Source organism: Orycteropus afer, unplaced genomic scaffold (genome assembly GCF_000298275.1).
Source record: "Orycteropus afer afer isolate SDZICR_OR568_19922 unplaced genomic scaffold, OryAfe1.0 scaffold00015, whole genome shotgun sequence".
NCBI classification, from domain to species: Eukaryota; Metazoa; Chordata; class Mammalia; order Tubulidentata; family Orycteropodidae; genus Orycteropus; species Orycteropus afer.
The window spans coordinates 3,430,158-3,450,032 of NW_006921602.1; the positions used below are offsets into that span (position 1 = coordinate 3,430,158).

General features: G+C 37.3%; 1 protein-coding gene across 1 annotated transcript in view; it reads left to right on the forward strand.

The window, feature by feature from the left end:
• Positions 1–19,875, forward strand: part of UACA (uveal autoantigen with coiled-coil domains and ankyrin repeats) — a 132,755-nt gene that overhangs the window by 81,134 nt on the left and 31,746 nt on the right. The window contains exons 3-8 of the mRNA XM_007957177.2: positions 5,423–5,511; positions 8,792–8,856; positions 9,631–9,688; positions 15,570–15,640; positions 15,740–15,846; positions 19,236–19,417. Of these exons, the coding sequence (XP_007955368.1) occupies positions 5,423–5,511; positions 8,792–8,856; positions 9,631–9,688; positions 15,570–15,640; positions 15,740–15,846; positions 19,236–19,417 (572 nt within the window). The remainder of the gene's footprint in view (positions 1–5,422; positions 5,512–8,791; positions 8,857–9,630; positions 9,689–15,569; positions 15,641–15,739; positions 15,847–19,235; positions 19,418–19,875) is intronic.

The following is a 19,875-nucleotide window of genomic DNA, read 5'->3' on the forward strand; positions in this document are numbered from 1 at the left end:
TAGATTTAGGATCATTTCTAATTTTTCATTTATTTTGTCATTTTGTTCTTGTATTTTCTTCCAAAATTCTTCTCACGTTTTTTCTTTGTTTTCCTTGATCTTTGTCTCAGTCCTTTGAAGATACCTAAATATAAATCTTTTCAAATCCTTATCAGAGAGTTCCAATGGTGCTTCTTCCTCAGGGATGTATTCTGTGTCTGTGTCCCGCTCCCTTGTTCTACCACTTTATCTTGCTTCTTTGTGTGGACTGTGATGGTCTGTTGTCTCCAAGACATCGTGCCATTGTTGTATTTAGATCTCTGTTAGGTGTTTGTGAAGAGCAGCCTAGGGTGAGTCAGGCTTTTCTTGGTGGTTGTTTATAGTAGGCCCGTTGGTTGAGAATGAGGTGGTGACTCTGATTCAGTAAGTGAAGCTGCAGGAGGTGTGGGTGTAGTTGTGTCTTATGGGGACTGTTGCTGTTTTTTACTCAGTTAGACAAAAATAACAATTGAATAACCATCAAAAAAGTAAAAGGAAATGGACAAAACACTGTGTAATCACACAGGAGCAGTAACCCAAAGAAGAAAAATAGGGAAAATAAAAGAAGAAACAACACAGTATCTGGGAAGAGGGCAGTAAGAGAAAAAAGGTAGAGAAGGAGAATAATGAAGAAAAAAATGGGAAAACTGCGAAAAGAAAAACAAGGAACAGGGGTATCCATGAGAAAGAAAAAGAATATTGCAACCAGGAACAAGAAAAAGAAAAGACATTGAAAAGTAGAACCTAAGAGGGAAAGAATAAAGAATAATAACACAAAGGATAAAAGTAATAACAATAATAATAGTTTTAAAACAGACAAAACTAAAAAACAGAAAAAAAAAAAAAAAAAAACCCATAATCGGGGCTGGGTGGACAGGGCACCTAGGCTCCGTCTGGCCCAGGAGGTGGATGGGAGTGAGGGATGGCCACACATCCATTCACCAAGAGGGTGTAGGGTATATGAGTAACAAGGAGAATGTCTCACCTTTCTAGTCGTCCGCCTCTGGAGTATCCTTGTGGTTCCCAGTAAGTGGAGGCTGTTCTTAAGTCCCTGGAATCTGGGAGAATGCTCTTGCTTTAAATATCCAAAATGGTCAAACCGCTTGTAAACATTCAAAATGGTTATGCCCTCCAGACAAGTAAAAATCCACAGCTCAGCCCACCTTCCTCTCCTCTGCTTCCCCTTTATTCACCAGCCACCAGAGCAGTCCTTCATGCAGTCCCTGGCTAGTAGGGCTGATTTTTAGGTTAATTCTTAGGTCTTACCACCACTCAGCAATATCCAAGCTGTCTGTGCCGTCAGGATTGCTGCCAGACCGCAGCCCCATATGTCTCCTTTTTTGTTTTTTTTTTTCATGCAAATTCTTCTGCTAGTTTTATTTATTTTTTAACTCCCACCCCCATACACTATCTTCCTTAGTTAAAATATTATTTTAATTTAGTTAATTAAAGGCATCTTACAAATATGTTTTCTATATTGTATGTATAGGAGCTCTGGTAGCGTAGTGCCTAAGGCACTTGACTGCTAACCAGAAGGCCTGCAGGTCAAACCCACCAGCCACTCCTCGGAAGGAAGGTGGGGCAATCTACTTCCGTAGTGATACTGTCTCGGAAACCCAAGGAGGGGTCGCTATGAGTCAGGTCTGACTTGACGGCACATAACGACAACAACAACAACAACATATTGTATGTAATTCAAAAAGCATGTTTATTTAGAATTTTATTGGAAGGGGGGTTATTTTTTTTTTTTTTAAATTGTGATTCAGGTGATAGTTTACAGAGCAAATTCCCTTTCTCTACAGCAGTTCACATACTTTGTCTCATGACATCGACTACAATTTACCACAATGCAACAGCTCCCCTCCCACTTCCTCCCTATAGTTACCTCTTCCCTGTGTCCATCCCTCCATGCACTCCTGCCCCCTGAGCTGTCTGCCTGTGCATAAACAGCCCTTCTTTCTCCCATGATTGTTCTCTCCAAGGAGTGTATCTACCTCAGGTACATGTTCTACTCACATGCATGTCTTTTGTTTGACTGGAAACCACAGGGGTGGGTTCAATTCCAGACTTGAAGGGCAGCTAAGGGCCATAGTGTCAGTGGTTCTACCAGGCTCTATCAGTCCAGGAAACCTGGTCGTCCCCCCGCCCCCTCCACCTTTTTTTTTTTCCCCAAACGATTTTGAGTTTTGTTCCACATTGTTTTCTTTCTCTATCCAGGATCTCCTACATAGATGAAGAAGGGGGAGGGGGTTAATTTTGAAATTTAAGACAGAAATAACTTGTGCTTCTTGAACTCAGTGTAATTTCAAGAATTGAAATATTTGAAGCCTAGTTGTATTACTGCAAAAGCCTGTTTTCTTTCTGCTCATCTCTTTTCAAGGGTCCTTTTAGAGTCCTTTTAGAGTCCCAATCACTGATGGGGCAAGTTAACTAAGGTTCCCCACTGCTGCACGGAGAGCCCTGGTCTCCATTTCCTGCCTTTCACCCCCCAGTGCTGTCAGAAGTGCTGTTCTTACGGCCAATCAGTAAATGTTCTTAGAGCGAAGTGACCAGAAATCCCTGGTTCCCCTCTCTGGGCCTCTGTTCTTCACTGCATGTTGACCTAGTAATTTTTTACTATCCTTTTAGCTCACTCATGCCTTCAAGTAGATGTTTATATTTTGTGCAACTTTTGCTATTTGTCCTCAGAGGAAGGTTTGTCCAAATTACCTGGATTTCCCACTGTGGATTCAGAAGTCCATGTCTTGCTTTAAAAGAAAATAAAAAAAGCACAGTACATCTGAACTCTTATAAACAGTGATGTTAAGTTTTTTTCTTTTTTAATTGCAGAAGAGTTTTCTATAAAAGCAATTATCAAGTTTCCTTTAGCACTCTTCTCTTATATTTAATAACTGATATATCTTCTTTCTAAAGCATATGTACTGTTTATAGCACACCAGTATTAATAATGCATTGTAGATTTGTCTTATTTCTGCCCTTAGTACATCATCAGTATAACATGGATTTATTATAAGGAAAGAGATAGTCCAAATTTTGTGAGCTAAGAAATAAAAACAAAGAAACAAAAATGGTACCTCCCAGATTGAGAGATTAAGCATCTTTGCCTGAAGGAAATTAACATTCCTCAAAAGGTTCCAGTGGGGCTTTGCACTATGTACTTCCATATTCAGTGTTGCAGAGATTAAAGTGATACCCCCAGTCATATAATATTTTAATTATTCCACTGTAGTGAGTACTTACCTGACTCTTAAGACACTGCTCCTTTTACCAGAAACATTTCTTTTTCTTCAAATCAAATTGAACACACACCTCCATTACCTGGTTAGTGTTTAGTCTCTCTAGTTTGCATTTATGTCTGTCATAATACTAATAGAGTTGAGTAGTTGAGAGCTGTGATACCTGGAAATGAATTTGCAAGCTGTCTTCAAATTTTGTTTCCCATGTATTCTTTCGTTCAAATATTTGGGGCCTTATTCTGGTTACTGAGTGCTGCTCTGACAGGAATATATTACAAATGGGATGGCCTTAACAAACAGGAGTTTATTCTCTTACAGTTTGGAGGCTTTAAGTCCAAGTACCAGGCTCTAGGGGCTGGGTGAAAGCTCCTGAACCTTGGGGTCCATCTCTACCTCCTGCTTCCAGTCCACTGGAGCTAGCTAGCTAGCTAGTGTTTCTTCACTCAGATAGCTGCTGGCTGCTGAGGCTGGCAAACCCCAGGTTGACAAGTAAAAGGGCACGGTCTCGATGTTACCAAACCACATGGAAGGCTGTTAATTTAAGTCCATTGTAAGTCCCAAGGTTGGCAAAGCATGGCAGGCTGCTGAACAATGACACGACTACATGCAGGGTCCAAGTGTGCCATAAGCTCGAGACTATCCCCAAGGTTTCTCCTTATGTACAGGAAGCAGATCACATCCCAAAGACAGCTACTCAGCTGCTTGTGGTAGATCCCACCATAGAGTTGATTGCCAGTCTCATCATGGGGAATAACTACCACCAGCTGCCCAGCCACTCAACCAGGCCCTGGTAAGTTGACACATAAATGTAACCACCACAGGCCCCATCATCTGTCTGGCTGGCACAGTACTGGGTAGTGTTTTGTTCTGCTGTACATAGGGTCGCTATGAGTCGGAGACGACTCAACAACACCTAACAACAACAACAATCATCTATCTGATACTGAGAATTGAATAAGAAATAAAACAGACAAAAATTTCCTGCTTTTTTTGAGTTTGCAGAATAGTAGGAGTTTGCTAGGCTATAAAGAAAATAAATAGTAAAACTATTATATTTGAAGTGTTAAGTTTCAGATAGAATAATAAAAGTAGGGACGGGAAGCTGGGAGTAGTAAAATTTCAGAGAGTGGGGATGATGCTTAATTTTTAAATAGTGAGGCTAGTAAAGATTCCCTGCCACCACTGGGAGTAAGATATTGAGTGCCCAGGTACCTTGCTGAATGCTTTCACATCTTTTATCTCTTGGCATTTTCAGAGTAATTAGAGTACTTTTTTAGGACCTTGGTTCTATTCTATTTGAACCCCAGTTCAACATCCTTTGCCATCAAATCCTACTGAATTTACCAGCTTGGGTTTGGTGGAGTACTAGCCATTGTCAGTTCTTACTGTACACAGTGTACTTCTGTGAATGTTTGTTGATGAGTAAAATGTTGGATGATCAAAGAAATAATGACATATTTTATCTTGTATCTCAAATGTTTGATGATTTAAAAGTAGTTTCTTAAGTAGACTTGACTTGCCTTATTAGGAAGTTTGTTTAATTATGCCTGTTTGCATGAAACTTCCATCAGTTACACAGGTTAATAAGCAAAAGGAAGCATTAGGTGACCATTGTTACTGTTTGCGAACAAGGTGCTAATTCTTCTATGGCTTTCCAGTGTAGCCTAGCTTCCATGTTTTGAAGGCAATTTTAGCTTGATAATTCTAAAGAAAAAGGAAAAGTGTTTTGCGTTTTCTTTGGTTTTAGCATTCTGCTATAACTTCATTTGTTTTGGCAGTTTGAGTATATTTGAAACTAATCAAAATAATACGATATTCTTCAGAGCATTTTTTAAGCCCCAAACACTAGTGTTTTTGTTATTTTTTTAACAATATTATTGTATAAATTTTCTATTATTATTGAAGCTATTGAACATTAGAATATTTCCTTCATTCCAAGAAGATGTTTTTAGAGAGTATTGGCCCCTTATATATTTAGATTCAAATAAATTTTAAATAACTGGAATAGGTTTATTTTTGCTGGTATTGAAGATACAGATGTTCTAATGTAGCCTTTAAAACGTGTGTATGTGTGTGTGTGTGTGCTAGTTAAAGGGTAATGTAAACGTAGCATTGAAGTTGACCTTTGATAGTTGCCATGATATAACACTAATTTTCTTTTTGTTTAGCTTCCATGTTGTGGCCTCAAAGGGGAATCTTGAATGTTTGAACGCCATCCTTCTGCATGGAATTGATATTACAACCAGTGACACTGCAGGTATATTTTCCTCTAGGGTCAACAAAGAGAGATACAAATTTTGTCCAGTTCCAGTGTCCTTGGTCAGACCTAAATTTGATTTAAAAAGAGATATTTTTAGTTTTCGATTTTTAAATTGTTGAGAAAAGAGAGGTCAAGTAGGGAATTTAGGAGAGAGGGTTACTGGACCAACTAGCAGGTGGAGACTTGAAGTTTAGTGCTGCTGGTCTTGGTAATGTTACAGAATCCTAAAATCAGAGATTTGGAAGAAATACTAGCAACCATTTTGTTTAAATTTACCTACTGCTTAGTATATGAATCCTCAGTGTCATGAAGTCATTGGTTGTACAGTTCTTGTGATGGGGAACTAACTGCCTCATAACAACAACAGCAATAATGGGAATAGTGAAAATAGCTGACAGTTACATAACATGCGTATAAGTACTCTGTAAGCTTTTTGCACATATTAACTCATTTTATTTTCACATAAACCCAATGAAGCTTTGAGGCACTGAGCCATTAAGTAACTTCCCCAAGGTCTTTCATTAAATAAGTGGGAGTACAATCTGTGTTTTTAACCATTACGTTTCACAAGGAAATCCATTCTGTATCTGGTTAGCTAAATTGATAGAATAAAAAAAATATTCTTAGAGCTGAAATGTATATTTTTACCTGGTCTTTTACATATGCCTGGCTCTTAAGGCCCTACGATATAAGTTTATTTTTTGCATATCACAAGGTAGATCTTTAAATATTTAAACATCTTTGATGGCCAAAGAAATAGTGGAATATTTTATCTTGCACCTGGAATGCTTGATGGTTTAGTTTCTTAAGTAGACTTGACTTGCCTTATTAGGAAACTTGTTCAGTTATGCCTGTTTGCATGAAATGTCAATCAGTTATACAGGTCTCTAAGCAAAAGGAAGAATTAGGTGACTGTTGTTGGTAATGTTTGTGGCAGAATCAGCACGCTAAATAAATAAAGCCATACTACTTGGTGTGCTGATTCAGATTCAAACGAGTATCTTTCTTCTGTAGACATTTTTGCCTAGTGGCTAATAAGTGACTTCTGCTCTCCTTCTTTTATCTCAAATACTTTGCCAAGTTCAGCAGGTATCAGTTAATATACTGCATCCCAACATACCCTGCTTAACTCTTTTTTTGTCTTTTCTTTTTGCCATTATATAGTTATATTTTGATTTAGTATTTTTTATGTGTGTCTTTAGAATTGTCCTTCCTTAAGGGTTAAGGACCTTGTCTCATTTGCTATAAATGGCTATTATAATTCAGAATTTGATGTTTGATCAAAAAACTATTTATTTTATCTTACCTCTTTTATTTGCTAACAGTATACAAGTTTATTTAAAATGACCATATTTCTAGTTGATGCAGTTTTGGAGTATTTGTCACCAGGGTTGCCTTTGGTGTCATTCATGTTGGTATGCTTTAGATCTGACGTTTCCTTGATTTCTTGCTGCTATATCTCAAATGCGAGCTCTGGTAGCATAGTGCCTAAGGCATTTGACTGCTAACCAGAAGGCTGGTGGTTCAAACCCATCAGCCACTCCTTGGAAGGAAGGTTGGGGAATCTACTTCCTTAGTGATAATGCCTCGGAAACCCAAGGAGGGTCACTATGAGTTGGGTCCGACTCAGTGGCAAATAGTAAGAACATATTTCAAGTGGCTTCTTTGGTATTTCCTTAGTCCTGACCTGACATTTTGATGTGAACAAGTTTCTGGTGCATTTCGTTGAATAGCAGGGACAATCACTACTGTGCCTACTCCTATCATCCCTACCTCATACTCTTAGTTCCCATATAAATGCCAGTTATTCTAGTCACCTTTTACAGTATGAAATGTTTCTGTGAAACTTGTTCATGAACAGTTGCAAGTTGAAATTTGAAATGATGGTATCTGACTTATTTGTAATTAGAGGATGTGTGGGTGTCATTGAATATGTTATGTACCTGTTCAAAAACCTGGACTTTTTGTTTTTTGTTCCAGAACCCATTTAGTTAGGCCCAGGGAAATTGATCTGTCCACTTATCCAACCTCATATAAGACTCAGTGAGAGTTGAAAGTCAACTTATTTATCTGTCCATAATGAATAAGACATAAATTGCTTCTTTTCTAGCAGAAAGATCTACTTGTGAAGTCAAATTATGTTTCAAGAAGTTCATGAAATTAGAGAGAAATGAAGAACATTAAGGACTAGAAACCCTTGGATCCTTCATCATCTAAGAGAGATGTGTTTCCAAAGAAATAAAATTAGGAGAAATAATATTTGGAAATTGAACGTTCTATGCCAAACCAAAACTAAACTCACTTCTGTCGAGTCGATACCGACTCATAGCGACCCCTCCTTTGGTTTCTGAGACAGTATCTCTATGGAAGAAGTAGGTTGCCCACTCTTCCTTCCAAGGAGTGGCTGGTGGGTTTGAACTGCCAGCCTTCTGGTTAGCAGTCAAATGTGTTAGGCACTACGCTGCCAGAGCTCCCAAATGTTCTGTGCAGGTTGATCTTTTCTAGTGCTCAGAGTTAACCATTCAGATTATGTGGTAACTTCTGTATTTAAAGCTCTGGTGGTATAGTACCTAAGGCATTTGACTGCTAACCAGAAGGCTGGTGGTTCAAACCCACTAGCCACTCCTCTGAAGGAAGGTTGGGCAATCTACTTCTGTAGAAACCTGAGGAGGGGTCACTATGAGTCAGGTCCAACTTGACAGCAGTGGGTATTTTTTTCTGTATTTAAAATTGCTCATTTAATGCATATTATACTCAAATAGGTGATCTGATTTTCAAAGGCACAGATCTCTTAATGAGCTATGAATTTTAGATGAAGCATGAATAATTGTTAGAAAATACCCTTTCTTTAAATTGTAACTTTTAACTTTCACCATTTTCAGACTCTCCTTTTTTCTTTCCTTCCCATCTTCTCTTTTCTTTACTCCTCCTCCCTCTCCCTGTTCTATGTCAATATTTAATTACCTGCCCTGTGTCAGGCACTCATCTGTGTACTGGAGATAAAGTGGTAATAAGATAAAGTTGCTACTCTTTATGATTTGTGTGTTTGTCTTCTTGGCTTCATTGTTTTGGTGTGTACATCATCTCTTACTTAAAAATCTAACTAGGTAAAGCATCTTAGAAACTGAAACCATGCTTACAAATAAGTATCCTGTTAACTTAATTTTTTTTTCCTGTTAATTTTGAGAAAAGAAGCACATTGATATAGAAAGTTTACATTATGAGGAAAGCAATACTTCACACATGTATTTTAAATTATTTACTACTTTTTTTTTAGGGAGAAATGCTCTTCATCTGGCTGCAAAATATGGACATGCATTGTGCCTACAAAAGCTTCTACAGGTAGTAAAGCAGTTAATACTTTGACTTTATTATTTTAATTACAAATAATACATGTATTTTTAATGTGTTTTTGGAATTTGAGATAAAAGAATATTGTACATTAACTTTGACCATTAGCTTACATAATATTTTTTTCTATCATTTATGAAGGAATGTGAACAATAAAGAGCAAAAATTCTGGAGGAAGTGAATTGCATAACTCAGAGTATTAAAAATAAATAACAAAGACTTGACCTTCCTGTTGACATTAGTTGGAGACTAGAATTTTCTGTTGTCTCATATATAAGATAAAGTATAGAACATGAGATTTACATTAATCTGTATGAACATAGATGACAAACTACCTTATATTAAAACTATTACTTAAATATTTATTCAGGCAACTGCAAAATTCTATGAACTAGTTGGCTAAATGAATTTAGCACGTCCATAAACATTTTTACTGTGAAGTTTCACAGCAGAACTCATATGTTTTTTGATTTAGTAGTGCAAGTTTGAAGTCTTACTGAAAACAAAACAACCACAACATAGTTTCTGTACCCCAAGCTATTGTAATTAGCATATGGTTTCCTGTTTGGTGAAATACTGTTAAATTTACAGTATAATGCTATTATATTTGTTGCATGTCAAAATATTTAGTGGATTGTCTAGTAATTTTTTGTTTCTTTGATAAATGGAATATTTTAAGATTAAAGAACAGCTGTTCATTTGAGTGTAGATAATTAATTCTAAAATAAAACTCTTCTACATTACTAAGTTTCTGTGTTTTCATAGTACAATTGTCCCACTGAACACACAGACCTACAGGGAAGAACTGCCCTTCATGATGCAGGTAAGCCAATGTTTTACTTAGATGCAAACAAATATTTGCTGAAATGGCTAGACATTTAGCTTAATTTCAAAGTTTTAACGTATGTGTTTATTTGTATGTAGAAACAAAGAATATTAAGCAATTTTTATTTACTCAGATTTGAAATGTATTAGACTGTGCATCAAAAAAGCTTAATCCAATATTTATAAGACAGTTAGTTTGCTAGATATTGAAAGTTCAAAGATGAGTAGACCATAATCCTGCACTCAAGAAAGGCCAGCATGTGTAGTTATGCTTGGGAATTGGTGGGAGAAATGGAAAGGAAGATTTTTCTCTTTCTAAGAAACTACATTTACGTAGTTAATGTGTCTGAACCTCATTTTGCTTATCTGTAAAATGAAGTTAATGGTACAATACTACTGCAGTAGGTGGTTATAATTAAATTCCATGTAGTGCCTGACATATATGAATTTCTCAGTTAATGTTGTTTTGATTTAGAGGTGTCGTGCTGAGTTTTATATTAGTATAATGTGCTGTTTTTTGAAAGATATATGCTAATATACATCTACAGATTTTATTGACCATACTGGAGTGTTTAAATTTATCTGCATTATTCTTTAGGTGCCTTAAAGAAAATACTTTGAAAAAATTTAGATATGTAAGTATTTTTGGAATGTAAGACAGCCTGACTTCTTGACTGACTCTTCTGAGTCTAAAATTCCTACAGTTTACTTAGAAGGTCAAAGGAAAGGGGAAAAAAACAAACAAAAAAACCTACCATCTCCTTTCACATCTGGACTTCTTGCAGTAAAGTGATCTCTTTTAAAAATGTATTATACTTCAAATTTTTTACCTAAATTTTCTTCCAATTTTGCCCTTTTCTGCATTTTATGATCGTTTAATTTCTTAGATAATGTATTTTTTCTTCCTTTCGTTTTTATCCAGAATGGGATTATTTTGTATAGGATGGTGTTTTTCATATAGAATATAGAAAAAGTGTTTTCACATATTATCATTTGAGCCTTACTAAGTACTTTTACTTTTATTATCTCTGTATTTAAAATTGATATAGTTTGGCCAATTGAAATCTTAATATTTGCTCAGTAGGTGTATCAGTTAGGATGAAGGTTAAGTTGCTGTAACAAAAATGCTCCAATGTCAGTTGCTTATAAAAAGAAATTGATGGGTACTTTAAGTTGGCAGGTAACTCATGGTCATCTATAACTGAATTTTTCCCATCTTGTTCCACTTTCCTCTGGGTATCTTCGTCAGATACTTTGTTGAAGCAAGGTTGTAGTCATATTCATGTTCCAGCTTGCACAAAGGAGAAAGAGAGCATGGAAGACCACATGCCAAAAGTCAGAGGTGGTGGATAACCTTTCTACTGACATTCCATTGAGAAGAGCAAAGTCAGTTGGCTGTATTTATCTGCAAGGGAGGCTAAGGAATGTGGTCTCTAGGTGACTAGCCATGTCCCAGCTACTACACTGTAGAAGGAGAGAACAGATTTTTGTAACAAATTTCCTTCTCTGCTACAGCCCACACCTCTGGCTTTCTATATATTCCAGCTGTTCTAGTTCCCATTCAAAGAATACTTCATTTCCTCAACAAAGGAGAGAATCCATAGTCTAATATAGTTACTGCATCTCGTTCAGAGTCTAGGGTTTCTGGTGGTTTGCGTTTTTCTCTTTTATGCTCTGATATCACTTCTCATGGTCCAGCAGTCTGTAAACTCCAAGAGAAAACATTTTGTCACAATATTTAGTGATGTAATTATCAAATCCTGCTGAGCAAAACTCTTTACTGAGGTCTTAGACTAAATTTCTTGGTTAGCTCTTCTGGACATCCCCCTGGTTTTACTTTCTGGAAGAAACTTTTATCCATTATCTTATGTAGCCCTTGGCTCTGCCTTCTTGAAGATTCTTACTTGTCTAGTATGTTACGTGGTCATAGATAAAGTGGTTATTGGAGGAGGCTGCTTAGGAGCTGGAACAATCATGAGTTAGTAGACCTGGCTTTTGGGATTTTTAACAGTATAATTCCCTTAAAGCCTTGTTAAGTTTTTGGTTTATTTGTTGTCAACCACTTCCATGTGCCAGTAACCATCTTCCAAGTTCTTTTTGGGATGTATGGTTCTTAACTCCGCTTTATTGATTTGCTGTATTTCTACACTCATGATTCTCTACCTCATTTTAATCCCTGCTACTCCCTGGCCATTAGAAATAGTAGTCTTGCACGGGAATGTAACATTCTCAATCTGATCTTCACTCCAGGACTTGACCCCCCCCACACACACTTCTTTTTTTTCTTTATTGAGAGGTCTGTGAGAAAGGTGTGAGCAGCAACCGTTGTATCTCCTGCTGTTTGGTATAGAGAAACAGTTGGCTTTTCTATACCTGTGAGACTCCAAGTATGTAGACACTCTCTGTTCCCTTTCATCTCTGTTCACAAACTGGCTGATTCTTGCTTGAGTTCATTTCTTTTTTTAATACCTTGCCAGAAGCAGTAAGCAGCTGCCAGTATGCACTGACGTTCTGGCTGTGTTCTATTGCTGCCTCAAGAAAGGCTCCATAGTCACATGATATACCACCCAAATTATCACACATGATAGCTTTACCAATTGTTTGCCACAGCATGAAAACAATCATAGATTTCTGGTCTAAACTGTTTACTCATCACCAACCACCCAACCACTAAACTGAAAAAAAAACAAAACTCACTGCTATTGAGTCAATTCTGACTCATAGTAATCCCATCCCTGTTGGGTTTCCAAGGCTATAAATCTTTTCGGAAGCATATTGCCTCAACTTTCTTCTATAGAGTCGCTGGTGAATTCCAAACCAAACTTTTGGTTAGCTGCCAAATGCCTTCACCACTACACCACCAGAGCTTCTTAACCACTGAACTAGTGTATATTTTAGGTATTTGTAACAGTGGCATCCTGCTCCTGATAGCAATTTTTGTCTTCATTGATTAGGATTAAGGGTAAGTTCTTGTAACAAAACTCCAAACCAAAGTCACTGCCATTGCGTCGGATCCAACTCATAACAACCTCTCCTTGGGTTTCTGAGGCAATGTCACTATGGAAGTAGATTGCCCTATCTTCCTTCCAAGGAGTGGCTGATAGTTTTGAACTGCCAGCCTTCTGGTTAACAGTCAAATGCCTTAGGCACTGTGCCACCAGAGCTCCCTCTTGTAACAAAGAGACCCTAAAATAACATTGGCTTAAAGAACATAGAATTTATTTCTTCATGTAACAGTTCTGATGTTGACATTGGCTGGTACCTTTGCTTTATATAGTCATTTCAGAAACACAGATTTCTTCCATTTTGCTTCTCAAACATCTCCTATGGCATCGTCCTTGTCTTTTAAGCTAAAACTGGTAGCTGGCACTTTTGCATTCCTGCTTGCAATGGAGGAATGCATAACTGACTGGTCATTTTAAGATGTAGACTCTGGAGGAGGACATATTACTGCTGTCGTTCCATTGGCAAGATCTAACTCAAAATAACCACACCTAGCTGCAAAAGGGAAACTGAGAAATGTGGTTTCTAGGTGAGCTGCATGTTCCCAGCCACAACTTCATTACCATGGAAGAAAGGGCAATGAGAGCTTGGTGAACAGCCTGCACCTTCCACTGTAGTACACTGAGGATTGACTTTATGTCTTCGGTATGTTATAACTCTGGAATTTATCATGGTTTACATACATTCATTCTCTTTATAATTGGACTTGAATGATTGTTAATTTTATAGTTCCTAAATTAATGAATTCAGGTTCAGTTTATCTTTTTACTAATTATGTGTTTTATATAAAAGGCTTTTGCTTGATTATAAGCACAGACAATAAAGGTGAATACTATTACATATACAGTAGTGCACTAACAGTAACAGCAAGCACTATTTGGTGGGTACATAGGTAGATAGGCAAGAAGATCAGGTATGGGTAGGCAAATGGCAGTATACCCATGACCATATACAGGTCATGTTCAAACCCACCAGCCACTCCTCGGAAGGAAGATTGGGCAATCTACTTCCGTAGTGATACTGCCTCGGAAACCAAGATCACTATGAGTCGGGTCCGACTCGACAGCACATAACAACAACAGCAGCAATACACAGGTCAAAGCCCAAAACCAAACTGATTGCCGTCAAGTCAAATCCGACTCATAGCGACCCTTCCTTGGGTTTCCGAGGCGGTATCACTACTGAAGTAAATTGCCCAAGCTTCCTTCTGAGGAGTGGCTGGTGGGTTTGAATCGCCAGCCTACTGGTTAGCAGTCAGATGCCTTAGGCACTATGCCACCAGAGCAATGCGTATATGTAAGTGCTGTAAAAATGTCCACATGCAATATAGAGCTAATGGGACGAAGTTAGAATAACTTCTTAGCCCAGTTAAGCACCTTGACGGAGTGAGTCACAATGCCTGCTGTCTCAGGACCATGTTCATGGGGGACATCAAGCTCAACTGATACAACATAGTATGCAAAAATACTGTTTTGTACCCTACTTTGACGAGTAGTGACAGGGGTCTTAAAAGCTTGCAAGCGGCCATCTAAGATGTAACTATTGGTCTCTGCTCATTGAGAGCAAAGAAGAGTGAAGAAATAAAAAACACATGGAAACAATTATTCCAAAGGACTAATGGATCATGAGAATCTTGGCCTACATGACCCTGAGTCTAGAAGAACTAGATGGTGCTCAGCTACCACTGCCAATCCCACTCGGAAAGGGATCAAAATTGGAGATCCTGGACAAAGTGGGAGAAAAATGTGGAACAGAATTAAGAAAACATTAAAAAAAGACCAGGTTTACTGGTCAGATAGAGACAGATGAAACCCCCAAGACTATGGCCCTGAGTCACCTTCAGGCCTGGAATTGGACTCACTTCTGTGGCTAGCTTTCAGGCAAACAATAGACAGGGTTACGAGCTGAACAGCTATAACAGGGAGATGTACTGCTTAGAACAGTCAACTGTGGGAGGTCAAAAGGGCAGCATTTACACAGGAGAAAGTGAGGGAGACAGGAAAGCATAGATGGAAAGGACACAGGGAAAGGGTGACCACTGGGAGCAAGTGTTACATTGTGGGGATTGTTACATTGTAAGCTGTTACATTGTGGGGATTATAATAAGTGTTAAAAAAAAATAGAACTAAAAACCCTAGAAATGAAGTAATTATTTGATTTTCTTATGTATGTCTGTCTTACTCTTTCTTTTTTTTAAAAAAAAAAGAATGCTACTTGGTCAGTACTTTTTGTGCTAATAATCTGTATCAGTTCATAAAGCTTAAAAAAAATCTCATAGAGGAAATAGAATCCTATTTTATGAATTTAAGAATAATATTTTCCTAATACAAATATGAACTCTAGTATTGGCCAGAGAAGAACCATAGTGTGATTTTAGAAATAGTTTTTTAGCAAATGATCCTTTTTGCATTACTAAGGGCAGACATTGTAATCTCTGTTTTTAAAAGAGATACGAATTTTGTGTCACACTTCATCTTGGCTGTTCTATAAAAAAGTGAATATGATTCTTTAGGAAAACTTGGCTGGCACTTCAAGGATCAAGTCAGTTAATAGTCATGCTTAAAAATACATAGTAAATAGAAAATCCAAGTTGATTTCTATTATCAATGCTTATCCTTAGGATAGTAGTACATTCTTGGCTTCTACAAGAATGACAATATTCCTTGGTCCTAATAAATTATGAAAAATTTATAAAATGATCTTGTCTAACCCAGTTTCAGATAGAAAGTTGCTGCTTATAATGTTTAACCAAGAGTGAAGAATGTGAAGTTTGGCAGTTAGAAATTCAAGAACTCATGCCTTATATGGATCGAGCAAAACACCATGTGTCTTATTAACAGATGTTCACCATTCATCATTTTCTTTGTTCTCCAAAGCTATGGCAGACTGTCCTTCTAGCATTCAGCTGCTCTGTGACCATGGGGCCTCTGTGAATGCCAAAGATGTAGTAAGTCATTTTTTGTTTATTCTTATTTTACCTCATGTATCTGACTTTCACATTTTGGGAGACTTGTGTTAATGCTGTCTTATTTTTCTTGTTGCTTAGGATGGGCGGACACCACTCGTTCTGGCTACTCAGATGTGTCGGCCAACAATATGTCAACTGCTGATAGATAAAGGAGCAGATATTAATTCCAAAGACAAGCAAAACAGGTAGCACTTTTATCATGGCTCCCCAGAGACCAGTTGGATGAGCAGTGGTTATGAAACTCTGCTGCTGTGATTTGGCCTTTCCACCTACCTTGATTTTGCCCTTCCTTGGCTTGCACTTTCTTGTGCTGGCTCCTACTTGTCACTTTTCTTCAGAGTCCACTGAAGAAGAATAGAGAGGGAAATAGTGGAAGATGACAGGGTAAATATGAGGAAACACAATGATTAAGGTCTATGTTCAAGTCAATGAATTAAAAAAAGAAGAATTATGTCCTAGTTATTTTAAACTTAAAAATTTTTTTTCCCCATGAAATTGGAACAAATAAGATATAAAGGAGAATGGTACAAACAAAATTCTATCTATAGTATCCTGGTCCATGAGTGAATCTTTTGAGACTAAATTAATTCTTAGGGGTGTCTTGAAGCTTGATGTATTTCAGTATAGATTTTCTCAAGGTAACTTTGTCTGGCACAGTGCAGCCTCCTTCTCCCAGACTTAGTCCATTTCTGTACCTAAAGATTCACTTAGTTTATTCTTGCTTCTCTATCTCATGTTGTTTTAGTTGGTATGTACTAATAAATTTTTGTCAGAAATTCTCCCTTTCTCCTTCTGTAGGTCTAATCTGTCTTAGTGATTGCTATATTATAATTCTGCTATTTGTGGTTATAAAGTTCCTGAGAATGAAGAATCTGAAATATATTCCTTCCATTGATTGAAGTACTATAAAAATACATAACTAAAATTTCTAGAATTTTACAGATTACTAAAGAAATCTCTTTAGTAGTAATCTATCAGATCAATTCCAGAAATTGGTTTCTTTTGATATAATTTTACTGTTTTAGATATGCATCCTGTTGTGTGTAGTTTATTGCAAGTAAATAAATACGATAAGATAATCTTTAGATGTCAGTTTTTATAGCTCTAATTCTTTTTATTGTGTGGATATCTCAGTGGAGGAAATTCTTCAGCCATTAAATCATTAATGCGGTTACTGAAAGAGTAGCATTTTTGTATTATTTTGTTTTTTACAAATGGTATAATCTGGTTTCAAGCCTGACTAAGCAAACTGATTTTAAAAACAACTTCTAGGATCATAGAGTGATGATGTACTTGATCCATGTATAATGCCTTATGTTTTTATAGGTCTTGAATTTTTCATATACTTTTATCTATGTTTTTTCATTGGAACATCACAAAAATCAGTGAGGTATATAGACAAGTTAGCAGATGGTTTGGAAGATAAATTATTGTCTTAGTTTTCAATATGCTATATTTGTTTCATTTGCTGTTTGATCTATGGCACTTATAAAATCTAATGACAGAAACTTAGTTGATACCTGCTGTGTATAGAATATTACACTAGTAACTAATAGAGGTGGGATTTAAGAGAAATAAAATATACACAGGCAGGGTAAAGACAAGATTGTTTCCTTGTTAAATCCAATATTCACAATTGAAGACAGTTAGATATAGGATAAGTAACTTCATTTCATTAGGTTTCCCCAGCAATAAAAGGGGATTGGACAAATAATTTCTAGGATCCTTCTATATTTTCATGGCTACATATTTCTATTTTGTTACATTACTATTTGCTGATATACTAGTGAAATGTTTAAGTACTGTAAAAATGGTGTGGTAGAGGTATCTATCTGACTTCCTCTAACTTCACAAGAGGGAGGTAGAATCTAGATAAACAGCCCAAGGCTGATTCCTATAATGCAGAGGTCAAACATACCTCCACCCTCCAACCTTTTTACTAATTCTGACACCAGCTGTCCCTCTCATGGTACTCTCTACTTCTGTAGTGGGTTTAATAATTCATTATAGTAGCCACAGGGAGCTCTGGTAGCATAGTGCCTAAGGCACTTGACTGCTAACCAGAAGGCTGGTGGTTCAAACCAACCAGCCTCTCCTCGGAAGGAAGATGGGGCAATCTACATCCGTAGTGATACTGCCTCGGAAACCAAGGAGGGGTCGCTATGAGTCGGGTCTGACTTGACGGCACATAACAACAACAACAACAACAACAACAGTGGCCACACAGAGCTCATAGATAATAGTCATGATTATGGGGTTTATTGGGAAATACCAGCTTACAATTCAGGATCAAGAATGATTCAGGATACAGTTCTTCAGTGAAGATAGCTTCTTGACTATGCCCACAGGCAGGCTCCTTTGGCCTTTTCCACTCCTGCAAGTGTTACAAAGCTCTTTTGCTCCACCAATTAGTGCCCAGAGGCATCCCACTCCAACAGGAAGCCTCCTACCCCGAAGCAGTCAGCTCTCTTGCTGTGTTGGTTGGCAAGCCTAGCTCCATCAAGTTCCTAAGGCACCTCCCTATATGCTCTTTGGTCTGGGAAGCCCACATGCTGTGTTGGGCTGGCCTGGTTCTATTGCTTTATGTGTCTGTTGCTGCTTCTTACTATCTTGCATTATTTCTGGTATTACAACTCTCTAAGTCTAGGAAGTGCTCAGCACAGGGATCCCTGGGTCCAAAGGGTATACTCCCATCTCTTCTTTCTTAATGATAGTGAGGTCCTCTCTTCCTGCTTCTGGTATGTCATATTTTAAGCCCAATGGGATGACAAAACTGACCAATCCCTTCATTAGGATTCCATATGTCTTATTTACATAGTCCCACCCCCACAAGAATTCCATGCACCTTATTTGCATTAGCAGCAAGCTGTCCAGTCCCCTTTGTGGGCCACAAGCACCTCATTTGTGTAGTCCTACCCAATCATTGTGTGAAAGTCATAAGACTATGGCTTGAAGGACCATATTAAGTAATTCACTGCACTGCACCATCACTGTAAAATAAAGCAAAAGGCCATGTTAGCATTGGGTAAATTGAAGAAGATTTATTTGAGGAGGAAAGTTTTAAGTTAAGTCTGAAGATACTGACGTCTCCAGTTTAAGGAAACAAAACTCTGGGGAATCAGGAACAGGAATCTGATTCTTGTTTTGGAGTAGAAGAGATTTGTTGGGGAGATTTGTATGATGCAGTTAGTTCATGAAGGGCCTTAAATAGTTTGGGTTTATTGTTGTAAGCTTTGAGCAGAATACTAGTGGGGTAAAATTATCAATTGTGAAAGATTTTTGTGGTAATTATTTATAAAGCATTAGAAGACTGGAATAAATGAGATTAGTTCAGTAGACGTAATAAAGGGTATGTAAAGTGATACCAAATTTTAGTTCTGCACATTAAGACACAAAGCAAATGCTTTTGTAAATGTGATGACATTAAAATGTAAGATAAAAATGTATTCTCTGTAACAAGTATATCTTTTTAAAGTGGTATCTGATCTTTAAGAAAGGGGCCACTGGCAGAACACTTACGAAATATTCTTTTGGATCTTTCTCAAGGTTTTTATTCTTCTGTTTTTCCTTTTAGAACGGCTCTTATGCTAGGTTGTGAGTATGGTTGCAAAGATGCTGTTGAAGTCTTAATTAAAAATGGTGCTGATGTGAACTTGCTGGATGCCCTGGGCCATGATAGTTCTTACTATGCAAGAATTGGTGACAATCTGGATATTCTAACATTATTGAAGACTGCATCAGAAAATACCAACAAAGGTACCAGCAGTTGTCTTTAATTAGAGAGGTTGAGGTTAATAAAAAGCAACTTTTAAAGACTTAGATAAGAGAACTACAGTAAGAAACAAAACATTCTAGTGTTAAATAGTTCATTTCATTCTCTGACAGATTTGCTTTATTTACATTATAGTCATTGTTTTGAGGCAGTGTGCGTAGCATATATAATCTAGTTTATCCAGCAAACCCTGATATACTGTAATTTAAGAACTGAGGAAGAAAGGTCAAATCAAGGGTTTTGCTAATGTTTTTTTTTTTTTTAGGCCCACACTCTGTGTGCTTGGATGTAGCCTAGTGCCCTGCCCTGCCCTCCCCCAATTTTTTTTTCTTTTTCTTTTTTTGCTCTCTTTCCTTTTTCTGGTTTTTAATTTGCTTGCTTTTGTCTGTTTTAAAACTACTACTATTATTAATACTTTTTGTCCTTTTTACTACTGTTCTTT